This window comes from Crassostrea angulata, chromosome 9, assembly GCF_025612915.1.
Source record: "Crassostrea angulata isolate pt1a10 chromosome 9, ASM2561291v2, whole genome shotgun sequence".
NCBI classification, from domain to species: Eukaryota; Metazoa; Mollusca; class Bivalvia; order Ostreida; family Ostreidae; genus Magallana; species Magallana angulata.
Genome location: NC_069119.1, coordinates 17,807,110 through 17,827,380, shown reverse-complemented (window position 1 = coordinate 17,827,380; position 20,271 = coordinate 17,807,110). Strand labels below are relative to the sequence as shown.

The window sequence follows — 20,271 nt, the reverse complement described above, 5'->3', positions numbered from 1 at the left end:
TGATATATATGTGCGTGAAAACATTAGAGGTGAAAAAATACAGCACTTATCATGCATAAGTAAAATTAAATGTCAATTCTGAAGTTTTTTAATTGAAATTTCAAATGTCTCTAATGCCAGACATTGATATTCTATTCAGCAAATTCTCATCCTTCATATTACATTGGTTCTCAAAGCATGCATGGGGCAAATGAAAGGGGGGGGGGTGGGGGGGTGGGTGGGGGTGGAGGGGGTCTCGAACCCCCCCCCCCCCACCCCCCCCCGCCCCCTATTCAAATTTATTAAATTCACATATACATGTAGTAAATTTAGAGAAGAGGGTTTATATACAATACAGACCCTGAAATACATAAGGCACAGATAAAGGCAATTTCCAGTACACTTGTAGATCTGAAGATGCACACATACACACATACAGATACATCTACATATATTTCTACTATGCATAAGTCATGTTATAATGCATATGCAGTCATACTTCATCATCTTGAACTAGATAGGACTGTTTAAATAGTTCGAGATATCCGAGTATTTGAGATGTCTAGGGTAAAATACTTAAAAAAATAAGTCATAAAAACAAATCACTTCAACATATCCATTGTATTCGAAATATCAAGGTGTAACTGTAGAAGTTAAATGCATATATTACATGTAGTACACAACGTCATTCACAAAGATATATATTAATACATGTTTTAAAAGACCTAATGATGCTTATCATAAATGGTCTATATATTATTTGTGATGATTTATGAAAAAATATGCATATATTCAATAATGATTATGTAATTCTAAAACATTACTGTAAATTCCTTATATTACAGTACGCGAGTACTTAATTCAGCGATCCCACTACTTTGTATCAAATCGCGAGAATATTAAATCGTGAACACAGAACTTTTATACCTACCGGTATTTCTTATAGTTCTCAACTTTAAAAAAATAATGGCGAGATATTCAAATCCGCGAAGGGTGCTCCTCGCGATTTTACGCGGATATTAATTCCTCGCGTTTAATTAGGAATGTGTTGTATCATTCATTTGTATACTTTAATTAATTATCAAAATTTCTTCATTAGCTCATCAAGTAATTATTGATGCTTGCATTTACTGTACTTAAAATTATGAAGAAAAAAAATCAACAGTGAAAAAGTTCCATAGACAAATAAAAAGAAAAAAACCCTCACAAAACGGTAAAAGAAAACCCATAAAAACAGTATCAAGACTTTGGAAGTATCATGGCATTATGAGTACTATATGAGTTAACATACCAATTTTGATAACATACCAATATTGATAACATATGAAACATTTATAATGCCCTTTATCAAATATTATCTAAGAACTTTGAACCTGTCTGTCTCACACTATAACAACCTTAATTATTTCCTTTAATAAACCTGCATAATACATAGGCATCAAAAGCAAATTGAAAGCAGAAAGGGGCAGATTGACATCCAAATCTTGCCTGATCGGTTTTGGGGTTGGGGTTGGGGTGGGTTTATCTGCGGTGAATTATAAAAATTAAAAGTAGTTTTAGTTTTTTACCTATTTTAACACTTAAAGGTGAAATTCAAATTTTTAATGATTGATTCATTATGCAAAAAAACCCAGATGCCTATGTATTACCTGTATTTTCTATAGCTAAAATCTTACTAGCATTTACTGGTCAGGTACATGTAAAAGTATTATAACCCCTTTTCTGTTATATCCATGGCCAGTTTTTTCCGTTTTGAAAAAAAATTCCAATACTAACACAACAAAGTCAAGAAAGGGCAAACAAACAATTCTATAAAGCCTGCTTAATTTACAATAGACTTATTTTCTTGAGGAGAATGTGCAAACTCATCCATCAGTATACTAAAAGAAATATATAGGCCCAGTGCTGTCATGCTCCCACTTTAGCTCAGTCGGTAGAACGTTGGTTTTTAAAGTGAAGGGTCCTGGGTTTGAGCCTAGTTAAGGTCATTCCTGGTCTTTATATATTATAACAACACACAGGTTAAACATGATAGATAGAAATCATATCATATTACATACCAGGGAATTATATACATGTTTTAACTACCTTTCATCTACATGTATATACACATTTTTAGTGGCCTTTCAGTTGCGAATGATACAGGTACTAACATTATTGCACAAAATGGATTTTCCCATTGTCACAATATCAATCACTTGAGTGATATCCGCAGTATAGCAAAATGAACATATGATACACAAATATATATGGAGGGGAATGCCCTAATGATTAAAGCCCTTCAATTATCAGGATTCTCCACTTATTTCTCCGCTTTAAAGCACATACCCCATCAATTAATCTTATACAAAGCACCGTTTATGACACATGCAATGATTCAACAGCTAGCACACGTCAGAATTCTGACTATTGAAAACAATAATTTGGCACATACATAATAATAACAATACTTCAATGCTAATTTTTAAAGCAGAGTAAATCACCGTCTGACCGCAGCCTGATAATTAAAAATGCAGATCGGCATTAATTATATCTCTATATATTTTTTTAAGTCGAGGAAATCATGGAGGATCTCGACATGACTTGATTTTTCTTCAGTGGTTGTTGTTTTTATTCAACGTGGTCATTGCTTGATGTCAGCTGATGGTGAAGTCCTGTTCTTTGGCTCCAGTACACAGATCCAGACTGAGGTACCCGCCCACTTTTGTGGCGGTGGCGGTCAGGCACTTCCCACTGACTGGGTTATACAGGAGGGAGGCCCCATTCTACAATGTATAGACTCACCAATTAGAACCAGTGCATACTGTAAATTCCTTAATATATAACGCGAGAACTTAATTCCGCGATCCTGCTGGTTTGTATCAAATCGCAAGAATATAAAATCGCGAACGTTGAACTTTTCTCTTTATTTCATATAGTTTTCAACTCTCAGAAAATAATGGCGAGATTTTAAAATCCGCGAAGGATGCTTCTCGCGATTTTACGCGGATATTAATTCCTCACATTTAATTAGGAATTTACAGTTACCAAAAATATAAACTGTTAATATAATTAAATCTCAAACTCTTAGCTTGCACTAGTAATATTTATTACATAATGTGCTTGTCTTACTTAAAATGTATATAAAGAAGTACTAGCAAAGTAGGAATCACTTTTTTTATACATGTGTAAATATTTTTACATAAATACTGAAATTTTTCTGACTCGCACTGAAAGTTATCATTATACACACTCTAATAGCAGACCCATGAAGCGAGGTTTACACTTTAAAGGCAAATTTTAACCTCGAAAGAAATGAAATAAGGAAAAGTAAATCTTTAATCTGCTTCTTTTTCACATCTTTACTTATAGCCAAGGGTCCAATTTGTTTTTTCTCATGATTCATGAAAATAAATGACTCGGACTTTTGGCTAGCGGTGACTTCTTTTCAACTTATCCATCCTTCCACTGTGAATAGTGGAGATGTCTTTCCAACTTATCCATCCCTCCACTGTGAATAGTGGAGATGTCTTTTCAACTTATCCATCCCTCCACTGTGAATACCTTTTTAATCCACAGCCATCCCTGGGAGGCACCTAATCCGTGACACTTCATCAGCCGGGCGTAACTCTTCCCGACTGATCCGGACTCGATATCCAGACACAGTAGCTGAGCTAGCATCAGTTGGTTCTTCTCAGTTTCGAACCACAGCTGAGCCTTCTGTCCGGACAGAGATTCGTCATCGCACCGTGCCAAGGTCACCAAAGCTTTCTTGGTGTAAATTTCTTTTTCGGACTGAGCACATAAATTGGAAGAGATGTGCTTGATCTAAAAGAAATGCATTAAATAAATAGATGATAAACTTTTTGATTTTGCCTTGAACTGAAATTTCTTGATAAAAAGCCTTTATTTAATTGCAAAAAGTTTGATCCTTGACAAACAAAACACTTTAATATCGATATTAATATTAGGTTTGTAATTATTATGAACGATTTGCCTTTCTCAAATATATAGATAAATATAAGTAATATAAATAAACAGAATATTGAAAAGTTCACCGGAATATGAACTTGGTTGGTACATGATCAAATATTGTGAGAAGCCCCTCAGGCTGCACAGGATTTGATCATGTGACCAACCAAGTTCATATCCAAGAAAAACTTTTTAACATATTGTTTATTTCTTAAGTATATCACAACATGGAGGTGTACTGCCTTAATAGCATATTGATTTCAGGACTTACTCTCCCATGCCTAACAATGACAGGTTTCTTCTTCTTGTCCTTTGACTTCATTGGCTGATGATGGGAAGACTTATTGCTGGGTTTCACGTTCCCTGGCAAAGACTACGTAAGAGAAAGGATGGTGTCATACAATTTATTTTTAAAAAGTACCTTAAGGAGGCTAGGCTGGATGGCAACCAATTCTACCCATATAATCTACCTTAAAATTTCAAATATGATATATCTAGGCTGAAAATTATAATTTAGTGAAGGAAAAAAATCAAATTACTTAAGAATTTGAATCTTTAAATATATTTTTATACAAAGCTCTTCAAGTAATGGAGATTGAAATAGTCTAAAAATGACCACAACCATCCAACCCTCTTGATAAGTCAGATAAATCCATCTCAAATGAGCTGTGAACCGAAATTTTAGGGTAGCTAGATGTTCTAGCAAGTTATTAAATGTTTGGTAACATGGTACACATTTAATTATATAGGCTTTATTGAAAAATAAATATTGGCTGTGAAAACTAGAGTAGCTTAATTGTATACTGGGGTGTTTTGTGCGAAACTTATGCCTTAATGATCAACTGGGCCATATTCAAGCGATATTTTTCCTTTTCCAGCATTTCTAAGGAAATAATTTTTTTCTGAATTAATTGCCATAGTAATAATAATGGACAAACTTGTCTTTATTAGTACAAATGTACAGGTACATACCAGGTCTTGATAAATATGCCTGAGTTAGTAATATGTCAGTATTGTATACAGTATGTACTGGTTAATATACTGATTATATATGTGATGGATATAGACAGAGTTAAGGGGGTACATGAAATATGACCCATATTTATCTTTAATGGAAAAAACATGCCTGAGTTGATACATGTGTAGTACCTTCCAGCTAAGGATTGATATGATGTAGACATTACAATGTACATATATACACTGTATACATACACTTGTTATGGACAGACATGCCTGAGTTACAACATGACTGTGTACATACCAGTTCTGGATAGACATGATCGAGGTACCATTTGAAGGATTTACAGGAGAGATGTTTGCGGAGCGAGATTCTGTCTGAGATGTCTCCATAATCGACTACCTGTGCCTGCGGTCTCTGTTTGAGGAAATACTCCTAAAAATAGAATTTACTACAGTAAAACAAAGGGGTAAGGTGAAGCAAATAAATCAAGAATTTGTACACCCCCCCCCCAAAAAAAATATATATAACTTCATTATCTAAATTCTTTTATTTCTTTTTCTTTTGCAACATCTCTAACAACTTTTTCCAAGTATCTCTCACCTTAACTGAGCCCTAATATTGACATTAATTCACCTTACATGTACATATCCTTGACCTTGACGTAAACTCACTTATATCTGAACTTTGACCTTGACTTGATTTCAATTTGACCTCATTTCAACTTGACCTAACCCCTGACGATGACTTGAACTCATCTTGATTTGATTCCGTAAATGATCTAACTACAAAAAAAATCCCTGACCTCTACTTGACCTTTATAGTCTAATGACAATAACTGAATTCTGACCTTGACCTTATCTCACCTTCCTTGACATTGAATTGGTCTCACCTTGTACTTGTCCATCCATACATTGGCCACCCTGAGGGAGTTTTTGAGGAAGGTGTCCCTGCCTTTGGGATTCCCGTACGGACGGCGCTTCCTGAAGATGTGCCCCACCCTGGAGCATGGGATTATTTCCAGCTTGCCCCCACACATCCAGATCTGTCAAACAGAAGGCAATGATACCAAACTTCTTCTTTAATGATAAATTATGACTCTTCAAAATTCCACATTATTTGAACAGTAAAACTTCTTTTTCGGTTACATGCCTGTTTGAAAGTATTAAGCATTGCAGAAAAAAATACATAACCGTCATAATGAATACGTATATAACTTATTTATTTATTTACATATGGTACAAAATATATCCTATACCCTATCTAACATGTTTATTACCTAGTATACTAGGTACATGTAATATACTTTTGCATCTACATGCATGCTATACACAAGTACTAACCCATATACATGTATCTATGTTTCACTTACCCTAAATGAGATCTCTAGATTCTCTCCTCCCCAAATGTCCATCCCAAGGTCATACTCCCCTAGGTGGTGAAAATAATCCCTTTTCATAGCAAATAACCCCCCAGCCATTGTAGGTGACCTGAAAGTTGTCAATACCTTATATTAGATAAATTACATAACCTCCGGGTGTAGTGAGTCTCAGATTCAAGTACATGTATTTATTTCAGTTATAGTAACTATAAAGTAGAGAGTATAGGAGTGTGTCTACTGAACATGTGTGTTTTTGTTTGCTTTAATAGTAAATTAGTTTTACCGGAAACCAAATTTCCTTGGTTTCTATTTACGTTTTTGTTACCAGTGACACAGGTATTAAAATTAGAAAGGCAAGGCTTCTCGTGATTTTGATAAATAAAGAATAAGCCTAATTCAAAGGTTTTCTTTCTGACATGGCACCCACCCACCCACAAAGTATTCATCATGAATTCTTTCTACATGATATTAATTTCTCATTGTAGAACACAGTTTGAAGTTTTGGGGGGTTTTTTTGAAGAAGAAGCTAGAAGACATTTTTTAATGTAAGATACAGTGACATCAATAAATTGCACCCTTGAAAGCACCTCTGTACCTACTGTACATACTGCGCTTATTTTTAGTATAAAAAATTTAAAATGTTCGGTTGATAGCCTCTAGTGCATTATTCCAAGAGAACATGTTGAGGACTGCACTCACAATATTGGCTTGCTGCCCAAATCTGGGTCATTCTTTTCGTTATCTGGCAGCCGATCCCAGCTAAAGTGAAGACCCCAGTTGAACCCTCCCCGAACCAAGGGGGACTGCTGGTACTCCATTGTATCATGGTTAATTATGTCTATCACCGGGACGACCACCGTTGTCGGATCATGTGATATCCTTAGCAACAGAGGCTCCAACCAATCAGTGTTAACCTCACAGTGGCTATCTAGGAACACCAAAACCTAAAAAAATAATTATTAAATATTTTGCACTCTGGATACAATTTATTGAAAATACATTTATAACTATTACAGTACAGGGTTGGTAAATTCCTGTATGGGTGAACGGTATACCCTCAAAATCATTATTCTACATTACAGTAAAACATGGTTACAGCTAACACACTTATAATGAATCCATTCTTACAGTGAACAGTTTCATACCCCTAATCTGAAATATGTACATGTAAAGATAAAAACTTGTGGAATAAATAAGAATGAAATTTTAACTCTGTTGCTTCACTACTCTAAATTCCTTATTCAACGCCAGTACTTAATTCCGTTTTTCATCAAATTATGAACACCAAATTCTTATCATAAATTCTTATACATGTAGTTTACAAGATTCAAAAAATTAAAAGCGAGATTTTAAACATCTGCAAGATGTGCTTCTCACAATTTCAAGTGGATTTATCCTCGCTTTTAACTAGGAATTTACAGTATCAAATTGAGTGTGTTTTACTTCATTAATTATGAGTCACTGCTACAAGCTATTTACTGCACCTCCACCAAACATTTACCTGTCCTGAGGCAAGGTTAGCTCCAAACACCCTCGCCCTGATCAGGCCCTCCCTCTCAGGAGTACGGACCAATCGAACGTTGTTAAAGTGTTGATTGACATAATTCTCTATCTGACAGGACAGGTCATCTGAAAGACGCACATATTATTCCTCAATGGCAATGTTTCAGTTTAAATCTTTGTTGTTGATCTAATTCCTAGCTATCATCAGAAACACATGGCTAATCTTGTTGTATTTGCTTACTGAATATGGGCCAACTTATTAAACTATTCTCGTTTTCATGAATATTCACTATTATCAAATCACCAATGGAAGAACAAAACTCTAATGATTAAAAAGTTTTAACATAATTACATGTACGATGTATTTACAGTAAAATACTGTATACAGGGAAATATTTGCCCCCATTTTATTTTTGTCCCTTTCACCCTTGCTGCCCAGAGGCAAATTTAAGACTAGGCAAATTCCAATGTCTCACATCATCTTTCTTTAAACACAACTGTGTCGGGGCGAATTCATGATGGGGCGAAAACTGTTTGCAAACGTAGAAGGGCGAAAATTACACAAGGCAAAAATAACCCTGTATACAGTTTCATTTTAAGGAGAGCAGTTTATCGCTGAAATTGTGTAATATACATAAGAGGGAAATCCAGGAATTATCCATGTTTACACCTAAAGTCATAAATTGGTCTGTTAACAAATGATACAAGTACAATATAGCTACTATTTAAAGGTCAGTAACTAAACTGTAAAGGTCAGTAACTAAACTGTAAAGGTCAGTAACTAAACTGTAAAGGTCAGTAACTAAACTGTAAAGGTCAGTAACTAAACTGTAAAGGTCAGCAACTAAACTGTAAAGATCAGTAACTAAACTGTAAAGGTCAGTAACTAAATTGTAAAGATCGGTAACTTACAGCAAAATTAATCTGTCAACATGTGACATTACACTGTGAACAAGGACAAATCACATTTAATGTAAAAAATCCATACAATAACATGTTATCCCTGAAATGATACCTATTAAGCTTATTTTTTTTACCCTGCAAAAATAACAACATTTACTTTATAGGATGATAGCAAAATTGAGTGTGATAACAAAAAAATCCACCGCCCATTTCTACCTAGTGTACTACTGTCATCCACTAGGATGATTTCTTTGACCAGTTCCTGTGGTGTTTGGTCATTAATCGAGTGCACCAGACGGAGCAGAGCTGACGGCTGTTCATTGAAGAAGCAGACGATGATACTGGTGTCCAGGTTAATGGCAGGAAAGGTCACATCCTGGCATCTGCAAGGAAAAAACCCAAATATCTGGTATCTAAATCAATTACCGGTATATGTATGTACGAAGAAATGTCTATAAAATCATTAGATAAAGAATTCGAAGGGAATGTCTTATTTAGATGCAAGGGGGGGGGGGGGGTAACAATATCAATTTATAGTATTGTAAATAGAGTTTTAAAATTCAAAAATAGTAGATTTCTTCTGGAAAAAGATCAAGACACAATATTAGACAAAAACTTACGCGAGTGTGTTGCAATTGGATATTGCTGCTTACATTTACATATACATGTATATTAATAGAAAAGCTAATAACAGAACAAGTTTGACAGAAATGGTATCTATGACTTACTTTGGATAGCGAGTATCTGGAATAGCTCTGTGGAATCCAATCTTATCGCTAACAAGTGCATTAAATGCAAAATTCTGGTACCCTGTAAATATAGTCGAATGGCTACCATTTTGTCCAGATTTGTTGTCAAGTTTACACATTCAGATCAAGTTTATAATGACATTTATAATGTCAGTTTATAATGACATTCTCTGCATCAGTTTTTCTTTATCATATCATATACATGTAAATCAGGCAACTATTTACAAGGCAGTCAATACCTATATATATATATTGGGTTGTAAATTTGTTGAATTTTGACTTTTGATCAGAGGAATCCATGAAATTAAACCAGTACCAAAAATATTAACGATTCCAGGGTATGTTACTTTACAATTTTAATGATAAAAAAAAACCATTTCTTGTGTAGCATAATCATTCCTCTATGGTGTAACTGACACTAACTGTGCCCAACTTGTTTAAAGGGAGGTAATTATTACATTCATGTACATATCTCTGTAGTACTGCTTTAAAAAATGCATATATATACGGTATGCTGATGAATTTGTATGTTAAAAGCAGATTAAATGCATAATAAGTAAATTTGTTTAGCTAATATATTATTTGTAAAAACATGCTTTTTAGTACCAGTATACTTACAATGTAAGCAAAAAAAAAAAAATGAATGTGTTGGTTCTTAAGCCAAAAATCTCAAAATATAATGTGCTAGGCAGATAAATCTTATGTAAGATATGAAATTGGGAATTACCTAATGGGGAATTAATCAATTTTCATAATTTATCATAAATTGAAAAATAAGTGAATATTTCCCTTTTAGCAATAAAATGAATCAATGTGGCCATATTTCACCAAAAGCAACACAGTGTTTTTTGGGGGCTGAAATTTGGCCCCAGTCACAATTGGAAATTTTCTAATGTTTTCCCAATTTCAGACTCAAAATTCCCAATTGTATTTTAAAAAAACAACAACTTTGTACGAGTTGTCAAAATTTTCAAGAAAGACTAAACAGAATAATAAATAATTTCAAAAACTCTAGAAAAAGAATCATTGTGCTTAAACGTTGAATAAAAAATTATAGGTTTTTGAAAAAATGATAGAAATCATTAAATTTCATAATATTATAATCAATAAAAACAAATTTTCCTGTTTTAGTTTTGTCTCTATTTTCCCCCAATTAAAAGGGCCCCAGTCCCAAGTTCTCAACTGGTGAAAAAAACCCAGTGTGGCTGTAACTGAGAATGATCACATTCAATTTTTTTATGCCTTTTAACTTTACCCTCATCTCGAGCTATCTGGTCCTCAGGGCCGGACACGATCCCAAGAGAATGAAGCACAGAGGTGTTGTAATGCTTCACAAGGGCTTTGTTTATGACCTCTGGAATCTCCTCACATTGTCGAGGGGCCCCCTTCTCTTCAGCCTGAGCCTTGACCTTTGACCTTAACAAAAGGGTCTTCCTCGCCCTCAGGGTGAGCCGTTGGGGTTGGTTCCAGTCAGCTGAGAGCTTCATGTCCCAGCTAACCAAGTTCAAGGTCATCCAGAGGGTCAATGGAATGCCAATGCCAAACAGACAACATTTCAGGCTTAGTCTTTTCCTCATCCCACTAAATCACACTAAATTATTTTCATTGTTTAATCACATTCAATATTGAGATCAGTCACTGATCCTCCTCATGTGCAGGAGAAAATGGCACTGCAAAGCAAAATTAAAAAATTAAGAAAACTGAAATAAAATATCTGGCATTTTAAAATGTTCAGTGTTTAGTACATGTATCAATGTATATCAATATATTCATTTCGTAGTTTGACCCCTTAATTCCCATTAACTTAAATTTTAATAGAATAAGGGAAAAAATGATTAAATTCAACTTCAACTGTGTTTTTCAATTTCAGTAAAACAACCACAGCCATACACAAAGCTGCCCTTGATATTCAGGTTGCACTACAGTATTAAATTTTACTATATATTCTTACCAAAATTGCACAACTTTAGATACAGATTATAAATTCAAACCGAACTTCTGGAAAAAATCCTCTTGACATCTTTTTAAACAACGCTTCATTTACAATTTTCTAGCAAAATACACACGTGCATCCAGCAAGGCGTGAGACTTTGTTTACCTCGAAGTTACACATGTGCTTGAAAATCAAGCCCGGGCCTTTTCACCCCCCTCCGGAAACAACACGCATCAAAAATTCAAATGACCTCGCATTATTACAAAAATGGGATAGTTAGGCCTCTTACACATTGTTTTTCAGCTCATAAAAAAAAATCAGCTCCTGTCGCGTGCGGAAACGCCCCGAATTCAAAGGAAAATTCGGGAATTATTTTGGCTCAGCCATGTTTTGACGTGAACCTTCAGTGAAATACTGTTATGACACCTGCAATATAACTCATTTTTTGTTATCGCAAAATCAACATTAATAAATTGATTAATACTTATTGTGTTGTGTGACTAAAAAAAAATTATGAAGATATCTACTCATTTCAGAAAGTTATGAGCGATTTTTTAACACCACAGTATACACGGTGGCCACTGATTTATGAAAATATGATCAAAGTTATACTGTATGCATTTACACGGTGTTTTGATATTCAGTGATTTTTTGGTTTTAACTTGACAAGTGATGTATGAAAATGTATAAAATGACGCAAATTAATTAATATCATGTGGACCCTAGAAATTATGTCAGCAAAAAATTCAATGACCCTGCCTCTGGGGGGTGGGGTAGAGAAAACGTCATTATTTCAAACAATTTATGAAAATGGTGAGAACCTTTGTCCAAAATAGCATGGTCTTGTTCTAATCTAACTAACATGAGTGATACATCTCAGCTGTTTACCGCTTTCGTACCAATATTTCTCAATTTTGGACATAAATTGAGCATTTCTTACTGTAACACAAGGGCCTAAACAACCGATTTTATTTGAAATTCACACCCCGTAGAAGATTTTGTTGTTTACGACGATGAATACTACATCGTATTTGATCTGCTGAAAATTTTCCGGGCAGTTTAGACGGTCCGATCTATTATAAATGGGTCATTGTTTTGAGGCAGTAGAACATTTCAGAGGAAATGTGGGCTAATTTTGTATGCATCATTAAAAACAAAATAAGCGTGCTGCTGGCTACAAAACCCCTTTGTTTGTCATTTTTCGTCTAAACACGCTGATTTAATACCTAAAACACAGGTATAACATTTTTTAACATAGCAAACCCGTTTTCCTGCAGGTTGCACTACAGTATTAAATTTTACTATATATTCTTACCAAAATTGCACAACTTTAGATACAGATTATAAATTCAAACCGAACTTCTGGAAAAAATCCTCTTGACATCTTTTTAAACAACGCTTCATTTACAATTTTCTAGCAAAATACACACGTGCATCCAGCAAGGCGTGAGACTTTGTTTACCTCGAAGTTACACATGTGCTTGAAAATCAAGCCCGGGCCTTTTCACCCCCCTCCGGAAACAACACGCATCAAAAATTCAAATGACCTCGCATTATTACAAAAATGGGATAGTTAGGCCTCTTACACATTGTTTTTCAGCTCATAAAAAAAATCAGCTCCTGTCGCGTGCGGAAACGCCCCGAATTCAAAGGAAAATTCGGGAATTATTTTGGCTCAGCCATGTTTTGACGTGAACCTTCAGTGAAATACTGTTATGACACCTCAATGAGTTGGTGTTACACGTGCATCCATCTGCTCATCATAAATGTCCTACGATAATGCTACACAAATAGACAAAATCTGCCCAGTAGCCACGGATATTTTTATAACATTAACTGTGGCACGTAATTGATTGTCTTTATCTGTAAATGTTAACCTTAAGTCACTGAATTATGCGTTTTCCTCGAGCGTTAAAAGTAATTTCATCGACAGTGATCCCCATCAAAACAAATTAGTCAATGTTTATTGATTTCTTTGAAATAAGGTCCAAACACCATGTATCAAAAAACCTTCAAAAGATTTAGACACTAAAAAAAACGGTACATCTTGTTTCGCCACCCCTTATTTTAAATGCACTCGGCATTCCGACCTCGTGGTTTATAGCTAGGTAAAACCGCAAAACAATAACTGTAACAAAGATCAAATTATAATAGGCTTTGTAATATTCAAAATATGCATTATTTATTCGATTTTACAAAAAAATAATACTTACTGCTGAGAAAATTTTACAAAAAAAAAAAAAACCAAAACCAAAACCAAAAAATCAAAAGTGTTTCTTACTATCTGAAAAATGTTAATCGTGATTGTCCGTCAATTTTACAAATTATACAAACTATATTCTCCATAATCATATTTTTTATCAAAATGTTTTCCTACACTTTTTACTTATGATTCACATGATCCTCTCTCTCTCCTCTCTCTCTCTCTCTCTCTCTCTCTCTCTCTCTCTCTCTCTCTCTCTCTCTCTCTCTCTCTCTCTCTCTCTCTCTCTCTCTCTCTCTCTCTCTCTCTCTCTCTCTCTCCCCCAAATCATATTGTGTTTGCTGAACACATTAATGATATCAATAAATTCGATGAAATTCTGCTGAATTCGATTGTTTTCCTATTACAAGTCTTAAATATTAGAGAAAAGGTTGTGGAATTAAAGGCCTTTCCGGCAGGCTCGGAAAACACCTCGAATGCCCCCCCCCCCCCCCCTTATAAACTTGATATAACTGATACTACACATATCACAGACTTCATTTAAGTCAACGATATACCAAAAAATATACCATAGAATCAACATAAACGACACGTAGCATCGTGTGTATGGGTGGGAGGGGGGCATCCCCCCCTTTTTGTTCAATTCAAAAAATGTTTCTTCAATTTACTTATAAAAAAATCAATATCTAGAAGGGAGTTACCCCCCTACTTTTTTGAGTCCATGTAAAAAAAAATTGAAGTTAAAGACGTACTACGCTACCCCGCCCCCCCCCCCCCAAAAAAAAAAAAAAAAAAAAAAAAACGGATTAGGCTTCTTATAAATTTAGGTACATTTAGTTGCCTTCTTTTTTTTTCTCATGTCAAGGCTGCCCCCTGCCCCCCTCACTTTTAAATACGAAGCTACGTTTTGCTAAGTTTTGCGGTGTGACTGTTGACATACCAGATGATACATTCTGTACTACTTATGATTTATTTCAGTCAAATTCGGATGGACTACCTGGGAGCTACAGCGCCCCCCCCCCCGTAAAAAGCTGCAATTTACGGCGCACCAAAGTGGGCTAATTTTGGACTTTTTAACCTTATTTCTGAACACATTTCATACAAATAGAACCATTTCAACAAGACCTTGGACTTTCAGCAGGGCGTAGCTATCTTTTTCTTGCGTCAAAACAAGTTAAAAATGAGCGGTTTCAAAATTTTTGTACTATGGGAGACAATATGTAGCTCTCAGATCGTCCATCCGATTTTTTTAGACCAGGAGCTACAGACTTGCAGCTATCTTGATATTACATGACATTTTATTTTGATGGAATTAATTTTCGTTTTTTAAGAAAGTAAAATTCGCGTTGCGCTGATTGGATGTTGTAAACAATTATGACGTCACAATGGCTTGCGCCACGTTCATTGTGGATGCAGCACATTACCAACGGATCCCAGTATTCAGGAAAGGCGAAGAAACCCAAAAGACTTATAAAAGATCATGATGGCAGCAACATCGAATAAAAGGGTAATATATACTTCAAGCATAATACATATTTCTTATTTTACTAGTTGAAACAATACAACATAGTATGATTTACCAAACTTATTTCTAAATTTTAGTCCATATTCTTTGCATCGGTGTTAGTATGACACATATACCCTCTTTGATCATGCATAACGTCCGCCTGACTTTCCACATATTATATTTAAAAAACTATTATTAGGATATAAAAGTATTTGAACCAAAGAGATAATTTTGGATTTGTAATTAAGGTACATAAATTTTGTATTTGCACTATTTGTCTTTATATAATGATGGAATTGCTAGATTAACTATAAAAAACATCCGTCATTTAGATTTAGATAAACGATTAAAAACAGAAGGATAATACATTTAAAGATTAGTACACTTGTCTTTTAATTTGATAGTCATTAATTTTTGTCGAATTTCAGGTTGTTAATTTTCTTAAAATGCAGTAGGTCTTCACATAAAGCGACTCTTTGTTCTTATAACTGCGCATGCATATGTCTAATCTAGAGATTGTATCAACTTTTAGAGCATTGATGATTTAGAGTTAGAGGAGTGTTGCCGGGCCGTAAAGAGAATGGCGATTCGCCGGCCTCCTGCAACACTTGAGTCAGTGGATGGAGACAAGGTAACATTTTTTTTTTTTATAAAATCGCCACGCTTTGTAAATGTTGGTTTGAGTTTAATTTATATGTATATATCGAACACTGCTGTCTTTTTTTCACGAATATTTTAGAAACATGTTACATACACCTAACTTCTTTATTTTTCACCAGTCAGTTGATAGATTAATAATTCGTCTATATATTATTTGCAATATAGATCACGACAACTGCTGCTAAAAGCAAGAAAAAACCTTGGCGACTTCAGGTACATATTTTTAGGGATCAAAAATATGTTGCATTTTTAATTCTTTTTTGTAAATGGCCTATTTTGGAATACATAACTAATAAATAAATAAAGTCTTGTCCAAAATGCATAACTCATATTTTCAGTAGTCTTGAATTGTTTGGAGTATTTTAAAAATTTAAATAACTTTCTCAAATCTCGGGTTATCTGGTTTGGATTTGTATTTACTATATATAATGCAAGTATTTGCTTAAGGTACCTCACTACACCCAGACTTATACTTTTTAAGACATTACGTCACAAGATGGCGATTTAAAGGTTTTGTTAAACTGTTTATATTGTTCGATTCGGTTGTATATCGTCGTAGCTCAGTGGTTAAAGTATTAAGGTTCTGAACCGCAAATCAATCATGAGTTCGAATCCGCCTGGAGTTTTTGTTCATGTTTATTGAATTAAATTTTCAGAAATGTAATTTTTCATCCAAAATTACACATTTTATTGCCTATTTGACTTAAATACTTCTTATCCATTATGATATCTATCATAATCAAGTAATTTTCTGCTGATTTCAGAAAATATTTCAAGGTGTAGTGAGCAACCTTAATAAAATCGCGTAATTGCGTAAAATCTTTTACTGTCACTTGGAATGGAATCCCGAACTAATAGTAAGATTCTTTGTAGATGCAACCAAAAGATAGAGCCCCACAGAAGAAGACAACTCAGCAGAGTTGCTCCCCTTTACAGGTTGGTTTCTTTTTTGATTTATTTTTACAAAGCTATAAGAACTCCTTTTGGTTGAATTAAAATCTGACTTTATTAAAATCATTTTTCTAGGCTTTGGAAGAGCAGATTTCGGTTATACTGAAAGCAATTAGAAACTCCGTAAGTAATGAAATTTGTTATTCGAAGACCCCGACCATGGTTAGACATACTTACAAACAGAGTAAATAAAAGTCAGGACGTAGCATCAGTTTTTAATATGGGGGGGGGGGGGGGGCAACCTCATCCACAATTGAAATCTTAATCCGGGGTGGGGGGGGGGGGGGGCAGGGGGTAGTATTCCTTGTGATAAAATGAAATATATCGGAAAGGACACTTGTAAAATAAATCTCACTGTTCATTTTCTTATTTTTACCTCCAACTACCATTCATACATTTATACCTGCTTCTACAAAAGTGGGGGAGAGGAAACTCCCTTTTACTTCAACTTTTTATGTAAATTTAAGGAAAATGTCTGCTACGAACAAAATCAGGGGGTGGGGGGGGGGGTTAAGGCTCTCCCCTGCTCCCCCTTTCCGATGCAACGTGCCTGAAAGTTCAAATAATCTGTTGACAGTGTCATAACATCGAAGAAACCAAGACCAAAGCACAAGAGGTAGACTCTACACCTAACCCCACAAAGAGAGGAAAACCCCGCATGAAAGGAGTAAGGAAAAAGCCATATCAAAAATCTGACGGAGAGGACAACAAAAGCAAGAAGCCCGAAAATGACGTAAGTGGTCCTAGTTTGGTTTCCAATGTTATTACAAGTAAACTCAATAGTAGGATTTGCATCGCTTGAAGTTAAAATTCCATATCGTTTTCAAACTTTCAGTTAAACTTGATGCATAGACTAACTATTTTGACACATCTCCGTAGCCTCTTTACCTGTCTTGGTGGCACCTACAACTTGTTGGGAAGTGAGAGAACATGTCCCACCACCGAAACGAAAAAGGTATATTACCGCCATTCACTGCGTCTAAAAGTTCATTGGAGTTTATTCTTGTTGAATGTACCTATTTCTTCACATATATTTATACATTTATAAATTTTTTTCGCCAGATAAAGTGTACAAAGACTATGGCAGCGGCCTCTGTGACTGCAGACGTGGCGTATCCAAACAACAAGAACTCCGATAAAAATGGGCATGTACGCAAATTCGACTAGATCTTTTTTATTGTGTACAAAAGATCATATTGACGAGATTACCTTCAAATACTACATGTACATGTATTGTTAACAACTAATGGGTTTTTTTCTATATTTTTCTCATTTTCAGCCCACTCAAAAACGTAAACACCACAGACAATCCGCCAAAAGTTCCGTCAAGAAGAGAATTTGATCCAAGACGACACAACTGTGGAAGAGCTCATTAGCACGTTTGCTAAATTGGCACTATGAATGAACAATTTACTCCAAACAAACTCCGTTTCATCACAATTTATATCAATAATATCTGTTTGGCTTAATCACTAATTTAGATATAATTCATTTTGTTTCCAATTAAATTATATAAGGACCGTTTTATAAATTATTTACAAACTTTAACAAATGTCATCTTGTATTTTCAAACAAGAAACCGATGGGCCACATTGCTCACCTGAATTTTCAAGTGAAAAATTTTAATGGGTCAATGAAAATAATGTTGATATTTTATCACCTCGATTATATTTCTTTCACAGATATGTGTATTTTTATTTAAATCATCAAAACGTGATGAAAGCAATAACAGACTATAATAACGTACATGCTTCATATGGAATAATTTGGTTTCGTCAGGAAAACTTCGTGTTATGATGCCCAGAAGAGTGCCAGAAATTATCCGCAAATTTAATACAGGTCGAAACTCACGTGCCAAACATAGGGAAAAAAATCTTTAAATAATTTTGAACATCTGAAAAGACAATCGATTAATAAGTAATAAAAATTTATTGTGCTTATTCATAATCTTGCAGAGCACCAATACATGCTAAAAGATGGTCATCATAATTAATGAATCAATTTAATATGTTATGATAAACCAGTTGTGATTTTTTGAATACAACTATATTGCGTATCAGTTTTCTTTACATCGCTTCTCGCTAAATTCAATCGCTCATCGACGCTTTGAGAATCATCGGCATCAAATGTAAGCCACCGATTCAATAATGCATGTAAATGCTCTAATCTCTGCTGTAGATTGATATAATAAAAAATCTTGTAGATACATTTATTCCGATTATTCTGAACGAATCCATTATACTATATACTAGTTAAAGTCTTAAATCAAATGTTAATCTTTTATTGCTCTAACGTGTTATCACACACATTCTCTCTCTCTCTCTCTCTCTCTCTCTCTCTCTCTCTCTCTCTCTCTCTCTCTCTCTCTCTCTCTCTCTCTGTTTTCACCTGGCTAGGTTTCGTCGATATGAATATGAATCCGTTGAAATGCGAAATACATGTATGTAAGCTCGATTTCGTGAATTTCAAAATTTCACAGATACATTCAACACACTGCATGCGCGAATCCAAAAAATTGATCGGAGGAGGGGGGAGTGCGGGTGTAATTTTGTTTGTCATTGGCCCAAGGCCTACAAGTAAGTTCCATTTCAATTCAATTCTTTATTTACTCAAGACCAGTTCACTGGTATTTGAGGTTCAAAATCAGTATATACAAATGTACACGAACACAGTCAAGGATCACATGTACAGTAGGAATAATAGTGACAAAAAAAAGTTAAAATCACAATACAATAGGTTGTTAAAGTTGGTTTCTGGAAGAACAGACTTTGAAAATTTTCTTAATAAATATTGACAAGTTTTTTAGTTTTTCTACATTAAAAGTATTCATGAGCTCGTTAAATTTTATAATATTTGGGTTTTCATAATATCTCTTGGGTAAAAACATTTTTCTGTCGTTTACAAAATTTATACATTCTAAAATATAATGAAATTCATCCCCAAAACTATTAGAATCACACATTGTACATTTTCTTAAATGTTTTTCAATGTTATGCCATCTACCTGTTTCAATGGGGTATCGATGATTTGAGTTATCTACTATACTTCTCCAATCTTGTACAAATTAATTTTGTAATATTTTTTTAACTATTGACTTCAGCCAGTTATAACTACATATTGTTTGAGTTTCCCATATATAAGACAACCCGCATGAGTTGAGTATATCATGTATTCATTTTATCCATGGATGTATAAAAGATCCATTTTTGTAACATCTATAAAAATAACAATAGATTACATTAGTGAGTTTACAATCGTGGGCTGTCAATACTTTTGTCCAGTACATTATCATTTTAATTTTAACAAAGAGCGACAATGGATACCTTCCAGTTTCTCCATACACCATACAATTTGGAGTACTAGATTTAAGATTAAGAATAAATTTCAAAAATTTTTAAATGTACCTTTTCAATAATATCTAAATTTTCGTAACCCCACACTTCGCACGAGTAAAGTAAAATTGGGTTAATGACCTTGTCAAATGGGTCTAACTGACAATTAATTGGTAGGCTAAAATAACGTATTTTTCGTAAAACACCATATAATGCCTTTGACGCTTGTTCTACTAAATGCTTTTTAGCATTATTAAATTT

At 34.4% G+C, this 20,271-nt stretch overlaps 1 protein-coding gene and 1 pseudogene across 1 annotated transcript; one reads left to right on the top strand and one right to left on the bottom strand.

The window, feature by feature from the left end:
• Positions 1 to 2,081: 2,081 nt before the first annotated feature.
• LOC128164144 (polypeptide N-acetylgalactosaminyltransferase 11-like) lies at positions 2,082 to 13,350 on the bottom strand. The gene is made up of 12 exons (XM_052827885.1): positions 13,235 to 13,350; positions 10,680 to 11,094; positions 9,404 to 9,485; positions 8,892 to 9,058; positions 7,771 to 7,898; positions 6,969 to 7,213; positions 6,261 to 6,378; positions 5,781 to 5,933; positions 5,192 to 5,323; positions 4,202 to 4,303; positions 3,523 to 3,786; positions 2,082 to 2,744 (listed from the first exon to the last, which is right to left on the bottom strand). The coding sequence occupies exons 2-12, from the start codon at positions 10,999 to 11,001 to the stop codon at positions 2,616 to 2,618; spliced, it is 1,842 nt and encodes a 613-aa protein (XP_052683845.1). The 5' UTR covers positions 11,002 to 11,094; positions 13,235 to 13,350; the 3' UTR covers positions 2,082 to 2,615.
• A 1,693-nt stretch (positions 13,351 to 15,043) lies between these two features.
• On the top strand, positions 15,044 to 18,079 carry LOC128162719 (uncharacterized; annotated as a pseudogene).
• Positions 18,080 to 20,271: the final 2,192 nt, after the last annotated feature.